Genomic DNA, 21,219 nt, shown 5'->3' on the forward strand with positions numbered 1-21,219 from the left:
TTCTGTCATTCTTGATCAATTAATGTTAACATAAATTTCATCAGTGTGTATTTGAAGTTGGAACTGACCCACTGAAATTTTCCATTCCTGTGTGAAATACCACTTTGCTAATTAGCTATTTCAGTGGAATTTTGTTATTTCATAACTGCTAAACACATCTGATGAGCATAACTGTAGCTTGGTTTGTTTCTCTCATTTGAAAAGGTTCTGGAAAAAGAAAAAAAACGTAGAAAGCAGGCTGACGAGGATACAGACCAGGAAACGAACGAGGAAGTTGCAGATGAAAATGAAAGACAACAAAAAAAGAGGTAAGGGGAAAAGAGGGGTAAGATTGTTGTTGTTATTATTATTATTATTAGAGTCTGTAACAGTGGTTCTCAACCTGGGGGTCGCGACCACCAGGGGGGTCGTTGGGCCATTTTCGAGGGGTCACGAAGCTGCCTAGATTGGCCCCGCCCCCTCCAAAATGGCTGCCGACCCACTGTGCCAGCCAAAAAGCTGGCACTACAGGTCAGCTCCTCCTCTTCCCACGGCGGTGGGGAGGCAAGAGGAAGAGCATGGAGGAAAAGCCGTGGGAAGAAGGCTCACCATTTCTTGAGACCTTTTGTTCTGGCCTGCAGGGTATCAAAGGCTCCCCAGACAGCCAAGCCATGCCGGGAGACTTCTAACTTCTTCCTGCCATCCTCATGGCCTGGCCACCTGGGGAGCCATTGTCGCCTGGCCCTCTCCCCCCTCCGACCTCAGAAGGGCATGGGGGCCAGGCGGAGGGTTTCCCCCACACGGCCTTGCGGCTTGAGAAGTCTTTTCTGCCCTCCCCCGTGCCCTTCCGACCCGTGCCCTTCCGACCTCGTAGCAAAATTACCCTTATGAAGTAACAATGAAAATGTGGTTGGGGGTCACCACAACTTGAGGAACTTTATTTAGGGGTCACGGCATTAGAAAGGTTGAGAACCACTGGTCTATAGCAATGGTTTGTAACTTTTTTCTCCAAATGTTTCAGCTACACTATGCCTTCCAAGGAGTAACCAAACATAATGCTCCACTGTTATAATGCTGTCATTATGTTTGGTTTGCTGTTTCTTTTTTTCTGTTTAATGTTTTGTGTATATTGTTTATATGCTTATATGTTTTATACTTTAGTGTTATGTTGTTTATTTTATTGCAATTTGTATCTCATTGTATTGTAATTTGTTGTTCGGGCTTGGCCTCATGTAAGCCGCTCCGAGTCCCCGTTGGGGAGATGGTGGCAAGGTATAAATAAAGATTATTATTATTATTATTATTATTATTATTATTATTATAACTGGTGCCACTGTGGAATACCCAGGAACAGGAGCCCCTGGTGGCACAATAGGTTAAACCCTTGTGCAGTTCCAATCCGGGGAGCAGGGTGAGCTCCCACCTGTCAGCTCCAGCTTCCCATGCAGGGACATGAGGGAAGCTTCCAACAGGATGATAACACATTCAAGTATCCCCTGGGCAATGTCCTTGTAGACAGCCAATTATCTCACACCAGAAGCAACTTGCAGTTTCTCAAGTCGCCCCTGACACAAAAAAAAAAGCTACCTAGGAGATCTGATCTTATACTTGCCTTCAGGGAGTACCCAAACATAAAAATCCCATTGTCTACTGGGTGTTTTATAACTTATTTTTCCTGTCGTAGTCCCTGTGAATACGCACATATGGTATCTCTGCGCCTGCGCAGTACAGCTTTCGGAACCTTCTAGAAGTTAAAATAAACATTTTAGTCCCCGGCTAGCCCCGCCCACCCCCCTCGAGTATATATAGCCCATGGGCGGGGCTAGCCACCAGTTTTCTCTTTTCCGCCGCTTTAGCAGCAGCTCTTGAACCTTCGCTCCTGACTAGCTCTTATTGGACTGCCTTCTTTTGTATCTGACTGCTAACTGCCTAAGTATCTCATATTTTTAATTTATTGTTTATTTATTTATTTGTTTGTTTATTTATATGTCTTTGAGAGGGACATTTATCGTGGCCTTGTTTGGTGTGTGAGGTGTTTACTCCTCTAACGAGGAAGAATCATGAGTCTAGGCTCGAAGCCACTCTCTATCAAAGAGCCCTTTTGCCTTCAGACCCCCTGAAGTGCTAGCTGGCATCTTCTTTTCCCTGTGGGGACAATGCTTATCCTTTGTGCTTTCTGAGAGCTAAGTGGCAGTGCCGCAAAAGAAAAAATCAAGGCGAAAGGCTACCTAAATGGCAAGCTAAAGGCCAAGGCGGAGGACCGCCAAAATGACTGCAAAAAAGCCAAGGCGAAAAACTGCCAAAATGGCTGTGAAAAGGCCCGAGGCAAAAGGCTGCCAAAATGGCCGCAAAAAGCCTAAGGCGGAGGACCGCCAAAATGACTGTGAAAAGGCCGAGGCAAAAACTGCCAAAATGGCTGTGAAAAGGTTGCCAGCATGGCCGCAAAAAGGCCAAGGCGAGGGACCGCCAAATGGGCCATGAAAAAGGGCAAGGTGAGAAACCGCCATAATGGCTGTGAAAAGGCCAAGGCGAGGGACCGCCATAATGGCCGCCAAATGCTTCTGGAGCAGTCGACCCAACAAAAAGGGCGGGAACTGCTTCTGTTATGGCCTCTACTTCTCTGCAGTATGCCGTATGGGCTTCGGAGGGAGAGAGTGAGCCTGCCCACGCTGCTGCAGACTCAGCTTGCTGGGGGAGCGCCCCCTCGCATGCGCAGCCCACCCCGGGGCGCCGAGGATATAATCGATACCGGCACTTACCGAGCCCTCTCTTATGAATTTATCAGCTGCCGGTATTGAGGATAACTAATGGATTCAGGGCCGATGGCCCTGCTCCTGGCATCGGGGCCTTCCCTCCCTCCTGGCTCCGCCTCCCCGGGATCATGGCGCTGTTCGCGTGGGAGTCCCTTTCTGCAGCGCCCTAGCTGAGCATCAAGACGTCATGTCGATACCGGTCAGCTTCAGGGAGCAGGTCAGCCTCCTCCTCCCCCTCCTTTTCTCCAGAGAAATCACGGGGGAAAGGTTTTGCACATTCGCACCGCTCCTGCTCCTCCTCCTCCAAATGGGGAGTATTTGCCTGGGACCCATGCAGTAGGGTTATTGGCAATTATCCCTACAAGGCCAATAGATCTACGCTTCTCCCCCACGTTCCCCCCCTGATGCCTTCTCAGGGGCTGCCTAATTCTCTACATACCTTCCACGTGTGGGGAAGATGCAAAGGGCTTTTTTATCTGCCTGCTAAACTGATGAGCATGGCGGCAGCTCAAGAAGCCTCTTCGTTTTCAGCTTCTGCAGGGGTTTCTACCTCCAATCAAGCTGCTATCCTCCTTTTGGTGTCTGTGCAGATGCCTCCCTCGGCTCCTCTGCCTTCCTCCAGGGGAAAGGCATTTGCTGTTGCACAGGAGGGAGGATTGAGTAGAATTAGTTTGCAATTAGTTGCTCCTGCAATTAAGTGGCCCACCGCCAGCTGGAGAGGGGAGGGCGCCAATCTTGGCCCTCCTGGCGGCCACTGAGCTCTCGCTACCGGCTTTAAGTCCTTTCCACCCCTGCCGTCAGCCCGGTGCGTGCTAGACAATTCTCCCTCCAAGCTTTTCAGGGGAGAGTCCTTCGATACCGTGCACCCAAGTGGCCATCTAGTGGGCATTCACGGTACTGCACCAGCTCATCTTTCCTCACTGGTTAAAGAATCCGATATGGATTCAGGGCCATGGTAAGTAGCAGCTCCACATATCTACAATTTTTGGATACTGCCAAGACTCAGAGGTGTGGAAGGCCAACTACGCATGGATACAGAGCCCATACACATGGATGGCCAACTGAAAATTTATTGGAATGCTTCTGTGAACCAGCCTGAGCCCCTTTGAGGAGATGGTGGCAGGGTTCGAATAAAGTTAATATGTATTGTCATTGTGCTCATATCATATAATGGGCTCCCTCTGGTTAAGACTAGCAGCTGGACTTAGCCCACTTGTTTTTCCCTTCTACCTAGGGAAGGCTTGCAGACAGTATGGTCCTCTAATCATGACCACCCTTCTCCAGTCCTAAATTTAGGATGGGAAGACTGTCTTCAAATGTATACATATGACTATATATCTTTTCTCTTATTCTGTCCATTGTTAAGAGGCATAATATATCCAAATACTATTGCTGCTGAGTATATTCTGTTTTATGCGATTAACAGCACTCTTCCTTCCTGTGATGTCACATGACATTGTTCCCAGGCTGTTGATTTGGCCCATGATATCTCAGTCTCCAGTACCCTGAAAAGTGTACAAGGGTATTGGAATAATGATATATTTACTCATCTCCTCTCTTACTATTGCTGTTTCTCAAGCTAGATATGCCATATCCTCAGCACTCAATCATTGGCTTCTTCTATTATGATTTTTTGCTGTCTTACCCTGATGTATTCTGTAAATGGATGCCACATTGGCCTGGCACCTTGCCAAAGTAGTACCATACAGCATTCTTTACATTTCCAGTTTTATAGCATTGCGTGCCATGTCCTACCTCATGTGCACAAGAAGAAGAAGAATTGTTTAAATCTACAGACAATGCATTCATTGTTGCCCGTTTTTGCTCTGAAATTATTTAGCCGCTTGTGTTTCACTTGGGTTAGTGTATTCTTTCTCATGTTGGGCTTTTGAGCATTCCTTTGACAACCTCCTGTGTAGGCCAGGTTGTTGGATCTGGGCTGTCAGCCTTTACCTCAGTCTGACGGAGGTTAACCCCAGAGGCCTGGTGCTAAGGACTATCAGCTCATGTCACCTGCCTTCTCTACCTGTTGGGGAGAGACCCAGGCCTTGTCACTGACACCTGATTGACCACCGGTATCAATTAGTGCACTTCTTTTGCACTTTCTTCAGTTACTTCTGACTACCTAGAGGGAGGGTGGCTAATGTGCCATCCTGAACCTAAGAAACATCAGCTGATACATCCGTTTTTCCCAAGCCTTGGATGATATCGCTTCTACTCTTCTTTCTCTGTCTCTAACGGCGCTCCATGCAGTCATGCCGGCCACATGACCTTGGAGGTGTCTACGGACAACGCTGGCTCTTCGGCTTAGAAATGGAGATGAACACCACACCCCAGAGTCAGACATGACTGGATTTAATGTCAAGGGACATCCTTTACTTTTTTAATGATGTTTCATTTGCCAAAACTGATTTGAGGGATGTTTGTCAGTAGGTTCCTTCCTTCACCATAGGGGACCAGTACTGTGTTTTATGCACGGCAGTTTGGTCTCATGACTGGTTTTTCATGCTTTCCCCGAGTCACCTCAGTGAAATTACAGCTACCTGTGTATTCATAGTTGACTACTGGCAACTAAATCGAAGCTTCTACTCCCTTCTCATATCTGGTCTATGTGGTTTTTCTTCATATGACCTTAACTATGACCGCAACACTTCATGCAGGGCCCTATTCTGGCCCATACAAGCATGTTTTTCTCTTTGTTTTATTACCTCAGTTATGATCCTCACAACCACTTTGTTGGTCAGACCATCAAGCAACAGTTTGACAACATCAAGTGCAGTTTGTCCTTCGGACCATGGAATATCCCTAGAATTCTAACTGTGGATTCCTTCCTTTTGGATTTGGCGATACACATTCGATGGGCCTTGATGCCCAGGGGACCTGGCACAGGATGAAGGCCACCAGACAACTGAATTCCTTTGAAAAGCTACGAGGTGAACGGCGTGATGTTACTCGAACCATCGCTGTCAGGGCACATAGTCCAAACCCTCACAGGTAACATCACCACCACATTCTGATAAGCAAGTAAGATGAGATACACTCTCTGCTTCTAATATTTACCTTTCATTTAAGGAACTGGTGCATCGACAGAAGGATCCACCTTGTGCTAGTATATCTTCCTGAAGCCATGAATACGTTAGCCGACCACGTAAGCAGGGCATCATTCTCCCACTTCAGACCAGGAGGCAATCTGGAGATATATTTAGTCGTGCATCTCCTTTGTTCTGTGTGAGTCAGCCCCACAACCAAGCATGGGGCCATTTAAGGGAGACATTCCTCTTTGCCTATTCCCTCCATTCCCTGTTGCGTCTCTATTGGTTCTCTTCGCAGTTGGGTGGTGCCCAAATTGCGAGTGGATAATGTAGGTTGAATCTTCGTTGCGCTAGCCATGCTTCTTTCCCCTCGTGAGATGCTCCAGGATGAGCGGATGTACCTCTCCAACCACTCAGATCTCTTCATGCCCCAGGAGGGTTGAGGTCCCCATTCCAAAGTACATCGTCTAGACTACAATTTGAAGGATATGGCTGATCAGTGAGGCTGAACCCATCTACCCTTGGCATAGCCACTGAGGACTATCTTAGAGACAGCCCAAAGAGCCTTCTAAGCTCTGTCACTTAAATTGGACCTGGTTTCAGCCTTTTGCCTCCCTAGTGAGTTTGATCTAGTCTCGACCTTGATTTTTTTTTCTGATTCTGTTTCACAAGGAATTGGAGGCGACTGACCAAATAAACAACAAATTTGTTGTATCTACCCTTCCTCTTTCAGTGCTACATTGTGGCCAGGGCCTGTTTCAAGAGGAACTAGATTCTCCTGTCATGTTCTTGGACCTCTGTTAGTCCATTTCATCGAGAGCTGAGGAATAGGAATGTTCTGTTGCCCTTTTGGCCCCATCTTCGAGACTGGAGATAGTGCTTTCTGGTTAACTAAGTTTCAATTTGGGGTTTCTGACCTTACTGATATGTCCTATCTCATGGGAATGGCTTACTGGTACCATTGTTTTGCTGTGTCTTATGAAGGAGTTTTCCATGCTATCTTGGCATGTAATATGAGTGAGCTTTGGGCAGATGAGTCCTATTACGATTTACTATGACAAGATCATGCCGCATATTGATGCAACTTTCTGCCCAAGATAGCCTTCCATTCCTAGTTTTCTCCAAGATCGTCCCCTTTTGGTTCGGTTATTACACTCTGTGCCTTTTTATATAGTTCAACAGGACTCTTTTAAATGCCCTAGGCTGTTTCTAAGGTACCAGGAGAATGCCAGTGGCCTCCTGGTGCTCCTGCAAAATGGTCTTTGGATCATGTCGTGATTTATCTAGCTTACCAGTTGAATGGTTGCAATTCACCTGGGTAGGTTCAGGATCACCCCACTGGATCTGTGGTAACTTCCACTGCCCTTCTCAGGGGTTTTCTTCTGAAGACCTCTGTTGAACGGATGCTTCATCTAGTCCATATGTCTTCATCTTGCACAACAAGGTTGATGACCACTGTTGTAAAAGTGTATCCTTTGGCAGGGCCATCTTTTTCTCTTCTGTGAAGGGTCATTCCACGAAGTCGTCATCCACTTCTGTGGCTTTCATGAGGGCTTGCAGCTGGACCCAGTTTGCCATGCTGCCACATGGCCACGCTGCTTAGCTTTGTGTCCCACTACAAAGTGGACATCTCTTCCAAGAGGGGTGTTTCATTTGGAAGGGCAGTCCTCTTCTCTGCGGTGGCATGACGCCCACCAGCCAGGGTTAATAGCTCGCTAGTCTACCATATGTGCGTATTCACAGGGACTACGACAGGAAATTATAGGTTGCTTACCTGTAACCGTAGTTTCCTGAGTAGTCACCTGTGAATTCGCACATCCCCGCCCGACCTCCCCTCGAGTGTCATGCCCCGCCTTCCTGCTGCTTTGCGGCGGAAGAGAACTGGTGGCTAGCCCCGCCCATGGGCTATATATACTCGAGGGGGGTGGGCGGGGCTAGCCGGGGACTAAAATGTTTATTTTAACTTCTAGAAGGTTCCGAAAGCTGTACTGCGCAGGCGCAGAGATACCATATGTGCGAATTCACAGGTGACTACTCAGGAAACTACGGTTACAGGTAAGCAACCTATAATTCATCCTCTTCTGTTATAACTGATACATAGAGGTCACTGTGGAACTAGTCAACTATTTGTCTGATTGGTTCTTCCATTGTTGACCATTTAGATATATGCTTTTTAATAATTCCAGAAACTGAAAGGATCTAAAGGGAACTTTGTCTTTGTCTCTCACTCCAACTTCCAGTAGTTTTCAGTCTGACATGGAAAATTCAGAGAATGGATTAATTCTCACAAAATAATTCAGACTCTGTTGTAGAATTAGTATGAGCTATGTTAGTCACTAATATGGAATAATTTCTCATATAGAATTGATTTAAAATATTGCTGATAACCTTTTATCCTTTTGTAGAAGGAAGACACTTTCTAGTGATCAGGACACCATGGAAGAGGAAACTTATGATCCTTACGACTTTAAGGCCACTGAAAAAGAAATGCCAGAAGGTGAGCAGGTCCCCCCTATCCTTTGCTTTGAATAGATTAAAGCAGGATTTTAATTTTATAATAGCATTGTTCATTGATAATTGCCATCAAGTTAACCAAAATTAACACATGGTTGCCCTTTGAATGACAGACAGCCAGTTTTTGTGACTTCATTCTACAATTCTTCTGGCTTCTAATCAGTTAGGTTAATGATACAATTCTATTTTGTACATTAAATTCTACAGGAATATTCTTCACATTATAGTAAGTGAGTAAAACATTGAGTAAAACTATAATTGACTGAAAATGTCCCACTTTTGTCCACTTTAGCACACACCCCAAGTATTGCAATATTTATAAGCCCTGTTTCTCGTTTTGGTATTTAGAGCCTCCTGTGATTCTTGCTTCTGACATTCCATGTTCCTATACTATGTTTTGTGCAGTTTTGAACTTCCTGTTGCCTCTGTGCACTAACTGTACATCCTTTTGTCTGTGTTTTATGGATGGAGGATTCAAACTGATAACAAGTTAAATCCAAATGTATACAAACAGTAAATTAATTTTTAAAGTGTGATTTGAACCTATGTTGTTAGATTACCTCACTTGCCTTTTTTGTTGGTATAAACAATAAATATACAACACCAGTTGCCAATTTCATTTCCTTCGTTGCTATATTCTAGTCCAAGCCCATACACCAAAGGCTTCTGAACCCACAGATGCTGCGGAGATGAAATCAAAGCTGTCTGAATCGAGGTGAGTAGTATGAAACAAAGTATTATAGGACAGATTTTAATAAAATATTGTTCTTAAGTGCTCATGTACAATTGTCAGGGCTTTATAACAGTGAAATAAAGCAAAGTAGATTATATTTATTCTGACACCTCATTCTTTTCAAAGACTAAAGTTATTTGCTTAGGCAAAGCAACTTTGACACAGCAAGCCACCTATATGAATCCGTCTCCCTGTCTGATGGAACATTGCCAGACTATTGTGATTGAAGTGCTTATATATTATATTCTGTTTCAATGATCAATTCTGTATGTGATTACATATGGGCAATCTATGCTTTTATGTTGTGGGGCATGCAATTTTTTCAAGATTATTGCATATGTGAGCTGCCTTAATGCTCCTGAATCCAACAGTAATGCTAAGAGTTGAAGCTGAATCTATTTTAAGGGATTCCCATCCAGGTGTTTAAAAATATAAAAATAATGACGTTTGCAGTTTTAGTGAAGCCCCCCTTCATTCTCAGAATTAATGTAATAGTTAATTATATATTTCTTTAAGTACCAATAGAGAAGAAATATGATAATATATAACAAGTTGAAAATTGCTTCCATTTAGAGTAGGCACTGCTGATCAGGAAGCAGAAAAAAGTCTGACTTGTTATAAAAGGGCTTTCACGGTGGGAATCACTGGGGTGTTGTGTGGTTTCTGGGCTGTATGGATGTGTTTTAGCAGCCTTTTCTCCTGACATTTTGCCTGCATCTGGGGATCCTCTGTAAAGAGACCAGCTACAGATGCACTCGAAATGTCAGGAGAAAATGCTGCTAGAATATGGCCATACAGCCCAGAAACCACCCAACACCCCAAAGAGCTTACTATGGCTTAAAAAGGCTGTGTGGGAAGGGGAGTAAATACATATTCAGTTTGTGTATTTTGTCTGAAGCTGAACTGTTCCAAATTGGACATGGCTGTAGAGAAGGCAGAGAGAACTTATTAAACCAAAACTATTTTGTGATGACAGATTGCCTGGAAAATCAAGGTGCATTTCCAGTCGCTTTATTTGGGCTTCTCCCTTGTTCTGACTGTTCCCTCTCAAGATTATTCTGACTGTGCTTTAGTAGGGAGAGTTATTGGATGAGTGGCATTGCAGTGCAGTAGAAACTAGGCTTGGTTGATTTAAAAAAAGGTTCAAAACTTGTTTTGGATGTAGGGGGCGCTGGTGGTTCGATTCTAAAGTCAATTCTGAGTTTAACAGAAAAAAAATTTGAAACTTTTAGAAATTTCTGAGACTTTCGAATCCTTTCGTTAATGGTTTGAAAGTGTTATTTCCTGTTTCATTGGGTGGTCTTTACTTTGAAAGTAGTTGTTTTACTCCAGAGGCGGGGAAAAGCAAGCAGAGGAAATTCCTTCCTTCTCTGGTTTAAAACTGGCTTGAGCTGAGGCCAGGAAATTCCTTCCTTCTCTGGTTTAAAACTGGCTTCTCCGGTTTGAGCCGAGGCCAGGAACTGGAAGTGGGGAAAAGCAAGCGGAGGAAATTCCTTCCCTCTGGTTTAAAACTGGCTTCTCTGGCTTGAGCCGAGGCCAGGCAATTCCTTCCCTCTCTGGTTTAAAACTGCCTTCTCTGGCTTGAGCCGAGGCCAGGGACCAGAAGCAGGGAAAAGCAAGCGGAGGAAATTCCTTCCTTATCTGGTTTAAAATCGGCTTCTCTTGCTTGATCCTAGGCCAGGAAATTCCTTCTTTCTCTGGTTCAAAACTGGCTTGAGCTGAGGCCATGAAATTCCTTCCTTCTCTGGTTTAAAACTGACTTCTCTGGCTTGAGCTGAGGCCAGTGACCTGAAGCAGGGAAAAGCAAGTGGAGGAAATTCCTTCTCTGGTTTAAAACCGGCTTCTCTGGCTTTAAAACTGACTTCTCTGCCTTGAGCTGAGGCCAGGAAATTCCTTCCTTCTCTGGTTTAAAACTGGCTTGAGCTGAGGCTAGGAAATTCCTTCCCTCTCTGGTTTAAAACGGGCTTCTCTGGCTTGAGCTGAGGCTAGGGATCAGAAGCGGGAAAAGGCAAACGGAGGAAATTCCTTCCTTCTCTGGTTTAAAACTGACTTCTCTGGCTTGATCCGAAATTATTACAAGCAACGAGTTAACCGAGCAGCTCTATCCATGCCTAGTAGAAACCTCTTGCTTTAACTGGCTTGTCAATGGCTGTTTTGAGTAGTGTCCAGGCTATGAGGGCCAAGCAGTAGAATGTGATCTATGGTTGTGCTGATAAATGATTATATCTTTAGGTCCTAAATGATAAGACTGAAAATGTGTTTTCTCTGCATGCATAGGCTTAAAACATTCAAGAGTGCTCTTCTGGGGGCGTTCAGAGCGGCCCATGCACAGTCCGTGAGTCTGAAGAGTCTGATGAAATCCATCAATGAAGATAACCCAAGCCCTTTTTCTCCTGAAGAAGTCAATATAGCCTTGGAAAAGATGCAAGACGACAACCAGATCATGATGTCAGATGACATAATTTTCCTGATTTGAACTGACGCCTAGGCAGAAGTAGGAGTTTCTTTTCACTGCTTTAATATGGCGACTTTTGTCAGCACCTCCTTGGCTTGATTGACCTGAGGATTCGTGATCAGGAGAATCTATGCTATGAAACTGGTTTTTGTTGTTTTTTTACTTCTTTGTTGAATACAAGGGGAAGATAGGAAAAGGAAAAGTTTCCTTCTTTCAAATTGAAAGGAAGCCACTTACTTCAAGTTAGTTAGGAGGACAAACTGGAAGAAAGAACAACACAGATCCTCTACAGTTCAGTGTCTTCACAATAGAGGTTGATGTATGGTAGAGTCTCTCTTCTTTCTGCTGCCCTGTGTGAATTGAAGCCTAGGTCACGTATCTTTAATTTCAGTCATCAGCTTTATTAATTAATGTTAATAGAATTGTCTATTGGAGCATATTAAAATGTATTTGCAAGCAAAAATCTCATTGCTCTGATTAGGAACTGCAAACGGTATGCCTGTATCTCTTTCCATTGCCACCAACATTGTCATTTGAATCATGGAAAGAATCATTTTGAATCACCAACTTCTTCCTGGAATATTTTTGGTTACTGTGGTAAACTGGTTCAAAGCACTGAAATTGGGCCTGGTTTTGCATTATGTGAGAGTTGTTTCTATATTTGCATTTGCATCCCTCTCTTCCCTCTCCTGACATTATGGTAACTGTTGAATTACGAAAGCAGGGTTGTATTCTGCTTTGGGCCCTTACTTCATTGTATTCTAATCTGCAAACAATTCCATTTTAAATATAAATATTGCTATAAAGATTTAATACTGTATAGCAGAACTCAATACAGCGTAAAGTTAAATATGATTTAAACAGAATTTCTCACAATTATACACCCAGATTCACCAATGAAATGTGTTGATAATGTATCAAAGTGTATGTGTGTTTATATCTTGCCTTTCTCCCAACACAGGACTGAAGGTTTAATTCTTTATACATTGTAGAATAAAGGAAAATGCAGCTAAATCCTAATAATAAAAAAGTTTTAAAGCATTAAGTTGTTTAATTTTGAAATTAATTTTAAGCACTGGGTTGCTGTGGGTTTTCCAGGTTGTGTGGCCATGTTTCAGAAGCATTCTCTCCTGACGTTTTGCCCACATCTATGGCAGGCATCCTCAGAGGTTGTGAGGTCTGTTGGAAACTAGGAAAATTGGACTCTGGAACTCATTTCCCAAGGATATCAGACAAGCCCCACATTGGCAGTCTTTAGGAGGAGCTTGAAAACGTGGCTGTTGCAGTGTGCCTTCTCTGAATAAAGGAAACAATGCCCTGATCTGATTAATTCTCTGCAATTGTCCTCAGAAGCACTTTACTACCCATTGGGTTGGTCTCCCTACATTATCTTTTAAAACCCTCCTGCTTAGATACATCCTACCTTTAAAAATTTTAAATTTATTACATCTGGCCCGCCCATAAGGTTTTAAATTCTCTGTGTTATTGTTTATATGTGAGTTATATTAATTGTACTGTTTTGTTTGCTTTCTGTTTTGTTTTTACTGATGTGTTGTTGGGCTTGGCCTCATGTAAGCCACCCGAGTCCCCTTGGGGAGATGGTGGCGGGGTATAAATAAAGTATTATTATTATTATTATTATTATCTGTGGAATGTCCAGGGTGGGGAAAAGAACTCTTGTCAAAACAAGTCATGCCAGGCTAACCTGATCTCTTTTTTTCGATAGAGTTACAAGCTGGGTAGATGCAAGGAACACTGTGGATGTAGCATATCTGGATTTCAGTAAGGCTTTTAATGAGGTTCCCCATAACCTCCTGGTAAACAAACTAGTCAAATGTGAGCTAGGCAAAACTATGGTTAGGTGGATCTGTAATTGGTTAACTGAATGAACCCAAAGGGTGGCTCACCAATGCTTCCTTTTCATCCTGGAAAGTTCCACAAGCAGGGTTCCGTCCTGGGCCCGGTCCTGTTGAACATCTTTATTAATGACTTAGATGAAGGTTTAGAAGGCATGATCATCAAGTTTGTAGACGACACCAAACTGGGAGGAATAGCCAATACTCCAGAGGACAGGAGCAGGATTCAAAACGATTGAGCAAATTAGAAACTAACAAAATGAAGTTCAATAAGACAGATACTCCACTTAGGCAGGAAAAAAATGAAAGGCAAAGATACAGAATAGGGGATGCCTGGCTCAACAGCAATATGTGTGAAAAAGATCTGGGAGTCCTTGTGGACAACAAGGAATGTGATGTGGCTTAAAAAGCCAATGGGATTTTGGCCTGCATAAATAGGAGTCTAGTGTCTAGATCCTGGAAAGTCATGCTATTCCTCTACTTGGTCAGACCACACCTGGAATCACACTGTGTCCAGTTCTGAGCACCGCAATTCAAGGGAAATGTTGACAAGCTGGAATGGGTCCAGAGGAGGATGATTAAAATGATCAAAGGTCTGGAGAATATGCCCTATGAGGAGCGGTTCAAAGAGCTGAGCGTGTTTAGCCTTCAGAAGAGAAGGCTGAGAGGAGACATGATGAGGGGCCATGTATAATATGTGAGGGGAAGTCAGAGAGAGGAGGGAGCAGGCTTGTTTTTAGTGGGTCTGTGGAATGTAGGTTGTGCTTCATCCGCTTCTCTGCGGTCAGTGATAAGAAACTTTTCCTCCCGGTGGATCTTTTGATTTTAAGCACATTTTTCAAAATAAAAGATAGTAGTACAATGCACTCCATTAAAACAGCTTTCTACCACAATCAGTTAAGAACCGAAGGAAGACCTGACTAAATACTTCGGACTTATCTTTCACATCTGAGTATATCAAGTACAGAACATTCTTTCAGTACATTTGTAGCTTTATACACAACAGTATCCATACTTTTTTCCCCCTTCCCTCCAGTGGCTTTCCTGCTTCACCTTCCAGCACTGTCGCTTTTATCAGTTTCATTGTCTCATTGCAAGTCTTTGTTTGATATAAAAGGCATTGCCATCTTTTATGCAGTACCAACAAAAAGTTAGATAAAGTGCTTCTGTTGTTGTCTGAGAAATCCTATCCGTGTCAATGCCCATTACTTGCTGCTGCTCAGTAGCTGTTTAGTACATTTAGTCTGGCTTTTTAGCAAAAGTCTGTCTGATATGGGAGGGCCTATGTGTAGCAATTAGGCATGTGCAATCCATGGTTCTAAATGGTTCTAAAGCAGTGTTTCTCAACCTGGGGGTCGGGACCCCTGTGGGGGTCGTGAGGGGGTGTCAGAGGGGTCGGCAAAGACCATCACAAAACAGTATTTTCTGTTGGTCATGGGGGTTCTGTGTGGAAAGCTTGGTCCAATTCTATCGGTGGGGTTAAGAATGCTATTTTATTGTGGGTGAACTATAAATCCCAACAATTACAACTCCCAAATGGCAAAGTCTATTTTCTCTAAACTCTACCAGTGTTCACATTTGGGCGTATTGAGTATTTGTGCCAAGTTTGATCCAGATCCATCATTGCTTGAGTCCACAGTGTTCTCTGGATGTAGGTGAACTACAACTCCAAAAACTCAAGGTCAGTGCCCACCAGACATTTTCTCCCAGTATTTTCTCTTGGTCATGGGAATTCTGTGTGCCATGTTTGATTCAATTCCATCATTGATGGAGTTCAGAAGGCTCTTTGATTTAAGGTGAACTATAAATCCCAGCAACTCCAGCATTACCAAATGACAAAATCAATCACCCCCAACCCCACCAGTATTCAAATTTTGGGCGTATCAGGTATTTGTGCCAAATTTGGTCCAGTGACTGAAAATACATCCTGCATATCAGATATTTACATAACGATTCATAACAGGAGCAAAATTACAGTTATGAAGTAGCAACGAAAATAACGTTATGGTTGGGGGTCACCACAACATGAGGACCTGCACTAAGGGGTCGCGGCATTAGCAAAGTTGAGAACCACTGTTCTAAAGTACTTACAAAACTAAAGTTCTGGTTGTGAAAACTAGGGGGCGCTAGTGCTTTGCTTCTACAGTGTTGCTAAAGTACTGGTGGTGAAAATTTCAGAACTCTAACAAAATTTTCAAAATCTCATTATTATTTTATTACTGGTGATTTTTATGACAACCTATTAGGAACTGCCATTTATAATGAAATTTTGAAAGTTGTGTTAAGTTCTGAAACACAACAAACAGCCATTTGTCAAACCCTGTATTGTAATGAAGGGAGTGTATTACAGGTTGCTGTAGTTTCAAACTCTTTTGGAGAGTAGATAGAGAGGTTAGATCAGTGGTTCTCAACCTTCCTAATGTCACGACCCCTTAATCCAGTCCCTCATGTTGGGGTGACCCTCAACTATAACATTATTTTCATTACTACGTCATAACTATAAGTTTGCTATTGTTATGAATCGTAATGTAAATATCTGATATGCAGAATGTATTCACTGGACCAAATTTGGCACAAATACCTGATACACCCAAATTTGAATACCGGTGAGATTGTGAGAGGGATTGATTTTGTCATTTGGGAGTTGTAGTTGCTGGAATGTATAATTCACCTAGATTCTGAACTCCGCCAATGATGGAAGTGAATCAAACTTGGCACACAGAACTCCCATGACCAATAGAAAATACTGAAAGGGTTTGGTGGGCATTGACCTTGATTTGGAGGAGCTGTAGTTCACCTATATCCAGCAAGCACTGCAAACCCAAACACCAATGGATCTGGAACAAACTTGGCATGAATACTCAATACGCCCAAATGGGAACACTGGTGGAATTTGGGGAAACTAGACCTTGATATTTGGGAGTTGTGGTTGCTGGGATTTATAGTTCACTTACAATCAAAGAGCATTCTGAACTCCACCAATAATAGATTTGGGCCAAACTTCCCACACAGAACCCCCATGACCAAGAGAAAATATTGTGTTTTCTGATGGTCTTTCACAACCCTTTTGACACCCCCTTGTGACCCCCAGGTTGAGAAACGCTGGGTTAGATGAAGGAGGTGGAGATTATGTTCACCTGTGATGCTTTGCCCAGCTTTATTCCAGGAGTGAAAAGGTCCACCTTGCCATCATCTTGGCCACTGAATTTATTTTTTGTAGTCCTCTTGTTACTCTCCTGAAAGTGTTGTGGTCCACAGGTTTGATGCTGAAAACACCTGCGTCACCACCAGAGAAATTGGATCCTTAGGTAAAGAGCAGGCAAAGTGGCCTTCTGCTAGCACTGGATTACTACTCATACCAGCTCTAGATATCACAGCTAGTGGTGAGGCATGACAGCTACAGTTCAATAATATCCCTTTCCAGCCAATTAATCTTACCCCACTTTACTTTCTCTCCGTTCTCTCAATCTTGCGTGCTTCCTTCTTTGTGGTATGTGATATTATGTGTGTGTGCGTGTGTGTCCATTTCTTTGTAAACCAGGCAGTCACTGGGTGTTACAAATCTGGATACTGTTCCATTATCTGGAAGGAGGCCAAAAGCGGATGCTAGACAGAGAAGGCTATTTATTTATTTATTTATTTATTTACTTCGCTTATATACCGCAATTCTCAGCCCAGGGGCGACTCACTGTCTAGTCTATTTTACAGGGGACGAGGAGGTTGAAAGAATAAAACGACTGTATATTCCGGAATATAAGATGACTGGGCATATAAGACAACCCCCAACTTTTCCAGTTAAAATATAGAGTTTGGGATATATTCACCGTATAAGACTACCCCTCTTCCAACAGTCTTATACGCCAGAATATACAGATTCCCCCGTTTTCCTGTTATTTTCCCAACCCATGTCACAGTTGTGGAAACAGCCTTCATGCATGACATGGTAAGGGGAGGGGGAGTAACCAGTAAAAACAGGGAAAATGAGTTTGCTCCAACTCCCCCCCCCCCCCCCCCTGTACAATGGCCTATACTTTTCTGTCTCTAGTGTCTCCTTTTGGCCTCCGCCCAGATAATGGAACAGTACCCAAATCTGATTTTATTCCATGGGACCTTTTTTTTTTTACATGTGAGTGTAGGAAAACAGCTGTATAAAGACATGCAATAGAAGGCGGGCTGGTGTTATGTTTCAAGGGCTTGTAGAAGAACTTCTATCTGAAGGGTTTTTCTGTCCCAATACAATTTTGAGTTTAACCTTTTTGATGGTTATTACATGGATAATAAGGCCCCCGGTGGTGCCTTGGGTTAAACCACTGAGCTGCTAAACTTGTTGACCGAAAGGTCACAGGTTCAAATCCGGGAGCAGTTTGAGCTTCAGTAGTCAGCCCTATCTTCTGCCAACCTAGGAGTTCAAAAACATGCAACTGCGAGTAGATCAATAGGTACTGCTCCGGCGGGAAAGTAACAGCGTTCCATGTAGTCATGCCGGCCACATAACCTTGGAGGTGTCTATGGATAATGTCAGCTCTTTGGCTTAGAAATGGAGATAAGCACTAATCCCCGGAGTCGGACATGACTGGACTTAATGTCAGGGGGTAACCTTTCTCTTTACCTACATTAAAATGTAATGTTCATTTGTGGGATTAACATAATTCAAAACCACTGGACGAATTGTCACCAAATTTGGACACAAGACACCTACCAACCCAAGGAGTGGCCATCACTCAAAAAATTTGATTTTGTCACTTGGGAGTTGTAGTTGCTGGGATTTATAGTTCACCTACAATCAAAGAACATTCCGAACTCCACCAACGATGGAATTGAACCAAACTTGGTGCACAGAACTCCCATGACCAACAGAAAATACTGGAAGGGTTTGGTGGGCATTGGCCTTGAGTTTGGGAGTTGTAGTTCATCTACACCCAGAGAGCACTATGGACTCAAACAATGATGGTTCTGGATCAAATTTGACACAAATACTCAGTATGCCCAAATATGAACACTGATGGAGTTTGGGGGAAATAGACTTTGACATTTGGAAGTTGTAGTTGCTGGGATTTATGGTACACCTACAATAAAAGAGCATTCTGAACTCCAACAATGACAGAATTGGGTCAAACTTCCCACACAGAACCCCCATGACCAATGGAAAATACTTAAGGCCATTGAGTCCAACTCCCTTCTCCAGGGCAAGAAAACGTAATCAAAGCCCTCCTGACAAAGAGCCATCCAGCTATATGATTCACACACACACATATGTATATGACAGATATAGTATCACAGATTTGAAAGGGACCCCTAAAGAAGGACAATTATATGTTGCATGTTCCAGAGTAGGAAAACCAGACAATCTCTACATCAACACTGGCAAAGAAACAACAAAAAATACTTTTAACCCACAAGCATTACATATATTAGCAACCAACACTTTCTTATGACTTTATTTTCTACCTCATGAGACTGGGCCACAGCAAGGCGTGGCAGGGGACATCTAGTGGACAATAAATTCAGGAGGCACATGACATCTGACCATAGTCTTCCTTACTATGTTAAAAAGTATTTCTGTTTAAATTGTACATCTTGTGCCCTATTTTGGCAGGATATATTAAGGTGATGAAAGTTATAACCACTAAGTCAGATATGCCCACGCGCGCCATTTCTTTACCATTTAATTCCTCTTCCTTTCCTCCAAATGCTTTGCGACTCTAATGGTTTTCTAGATAGAAATCTCTAGCAGCTTTGTAATATGCAAATATGAAACATAGGAAAATGAAGTAACCTAATAATGAGATGGCACTTCTGATTTTTATCATGTATTGTTAACATACTCAGCCTTGCTGTGTAGATTGTTGGTTAAAATTGAAAACTGCCCTGGTTGAATCTGGAGCTGTGCTTCCCATTCATTAAATGTTAGGGATTGACTCTGCTGCAGCCTCCTAGGTTTCCTGGCTGGGGCTGCTTGACCGACATGTGCCCACCACTGCCCCTTCCCACAAGGCTCATATCCTCCCCATATGAGGTCAGTTAATGCCTCAACAACCCTGTGGCTAAACTTCCTTGTCTATTTGTGTAAATCAACCAGTGAATCTTACTGACCATCTTTCATCTTTAATGATCTCTGAGGCTGAGGACTTTTTGAAAATTTATACGAGGGGTATTTTTTAAGTAAGGTCCGTTGGAACGTAAGTACACAACGAAAGTTTATTTCAAAAAAGTAAATTTATTTTCAGAAAGTACATACTTCACTCTATTTTTTGACATAGTTGCCAAGTTTGTTCAAACACGTATCATACCTCTGAACCAATTTTAAAATACCCTCTTCATAAAAACCTGCCACCTGCTCCGATAACCAAGAGTTCACTGTAATCAAAGAAGGGCGGTCCTCATCATGGACGTTGTCACGGCCATCTTTGAATTGTCGTACCCACTTACGCACTTTGCTTTCACTCATAACAGTATCACCGTACACTTCACAAATCTGTCGATGAATTTCTGCAGCAGGCAGGTTCCTTGCTGACAAAAACCGTATCACTGAGCGAACCTCACATGCGGAGGGTGAGTTGATAGTCTTAAACATTTTTAAAGCACAGAACAGAACCGTACAGGTTATCTACAGAGCGGAAACTGAGCACAGTTGTTACCGAGGCATGTTGGTACTTGATGCGCGCGCTCGTTGCAGTATGCGCGCGAACTACTAGTGTCTACAACAAAACGGACCTCACTTAAAAAATACCCCTCGTATATAGCAGAAGAATCAACTTGCAGCTTTATAACCTTTGGTATATTTACGAGTTGAAACTAACTAGCTTTTGCAGTCACATATTCTTTGTGGAGATTCCTCATATCATACAGCCATTTTCAGGATGGAGGCATTCATTTAGAGGCCCAACATATTGTGGATCATTTCTCATATTTATTACACTAACACTACTAAATATAAATATGGTTCTTTTGTTTTTAAGGTACTCATTATGCACAGAGCATTTGTATATATATATATAGAGAGAGATAGATAGATGATAGATAGATAGATAGATAGATAGATAATCTGTGATCATTATTTTTGTTTTCTTAATGTTCTTTTGCTTTCTTAATTCCCAGAAAATGTTCTCAGAAGCACTTTAACTACTCGTTGGGTTGCTCTCCCTTCATTTCTTTTAAAACCCTCCTACCAGATATATCCTACCTCTGTTCATGCCCAGCATTTATTTTTTAAATTTTAAACTATTACATTTGGCCCAGCTATAGGTTTTTTAAATTCTTGTGTGATAATGTTTATATGTGAGTTATATTAATTGCATTGTTATTTTTGCTTATTGCTTTTTGTTTTATTGATGTGTTGTTGGGCTTGGCCTCATGTAAGCCACTCCGAGTCCCCTTGGGGAGATGGTGGCGCGGTATAAATAAAGTATTATTATTATTGGGTTGTTGTAGGTTTTTTCGGGCTATATGGCCATGGTCTAGAGACATTCTCTCCTGACGTTTCGCCTGCATCTATGGGAAGCATAGATGGGGGAGATCATCCGGAGTTTCGGGGTACAGTGTCATCTGTACGCGGATGATGTCCAACTCTGTCACTCCTTCCCATCTGCTACTAAGGAGGCTGTTCAGGTCCTGAACCGGTGCTTGGCCGCTGTAATGGTCTGGATGAGGGCGAACAAATTGAAATTGAATCCAGACAAGACAGAGGTACTCCTGGTCAGTCGTAAGGCCGAACAGGGCATAGGTTTACAGCCTGTGTTGGAGGGGGTTACACTCCCCCTGAAGACACAGGTTCGCAGCTTGGGTGTGTTCTTGGACTCGTCGCTGAGCCTGGAACCCCAGGGTTCAGCGGTGACCAGGGGAGCATTCGCACAGTTAAAACTTGTGCGCCAGCTGCGCCCGTACCTTGGGAAGTCTG

At 43.1% G+C, this 21,219-nt stretch overlaps 1 protein-coding gene across 1 annotated transcript in view; it reads left to right on the forward strand.

Moving 5' to 3' along the window:
• The window catches only part of MCM3 (minichromosome maintenance complex component 3), a 32,960-nt gene extending 20,449 nt beyond the window's left edge, over nt 1-12,511 (forward strand). Inside the window, exons 14-17 of the mRNA XM_060784736.2 lie at nt 205-308; nt 8,170-8,261; nt 8,921-8,993; nt 11,289-12,511. Coding sequence (XP_060640719.2) covers nt 205-308; nt 8,170-8,261; nt 8,921-8,993; nt 11,289-11,487 — 468 coding nt within the window. The 3' untranslated portion in view covers nt 11,488-12,511. The remainder of the gene's footprint in view (nt 1-204; nt 309-8,169; nt 8,262-8,920; nt 8,994-11,288) is intronic.
• Nucleotides 12,512-21,219: the final 8,708 nt, after the last annotated feature.

Source organism: Anolis sagrei, chromosome 1 (genome assembly GCF_037176765.1).
Source record: "Anolis sagrei isolate rAnoSag1 chromosome 1, rAnoSag1.mat, whole genome shotgun sequence".
Lineage (NCBI taxonomy): Eukaryota > Metazoa > Chordata > Lepidosauria > Squamata > Dactyloidae > Anolis > Anolis sagrei.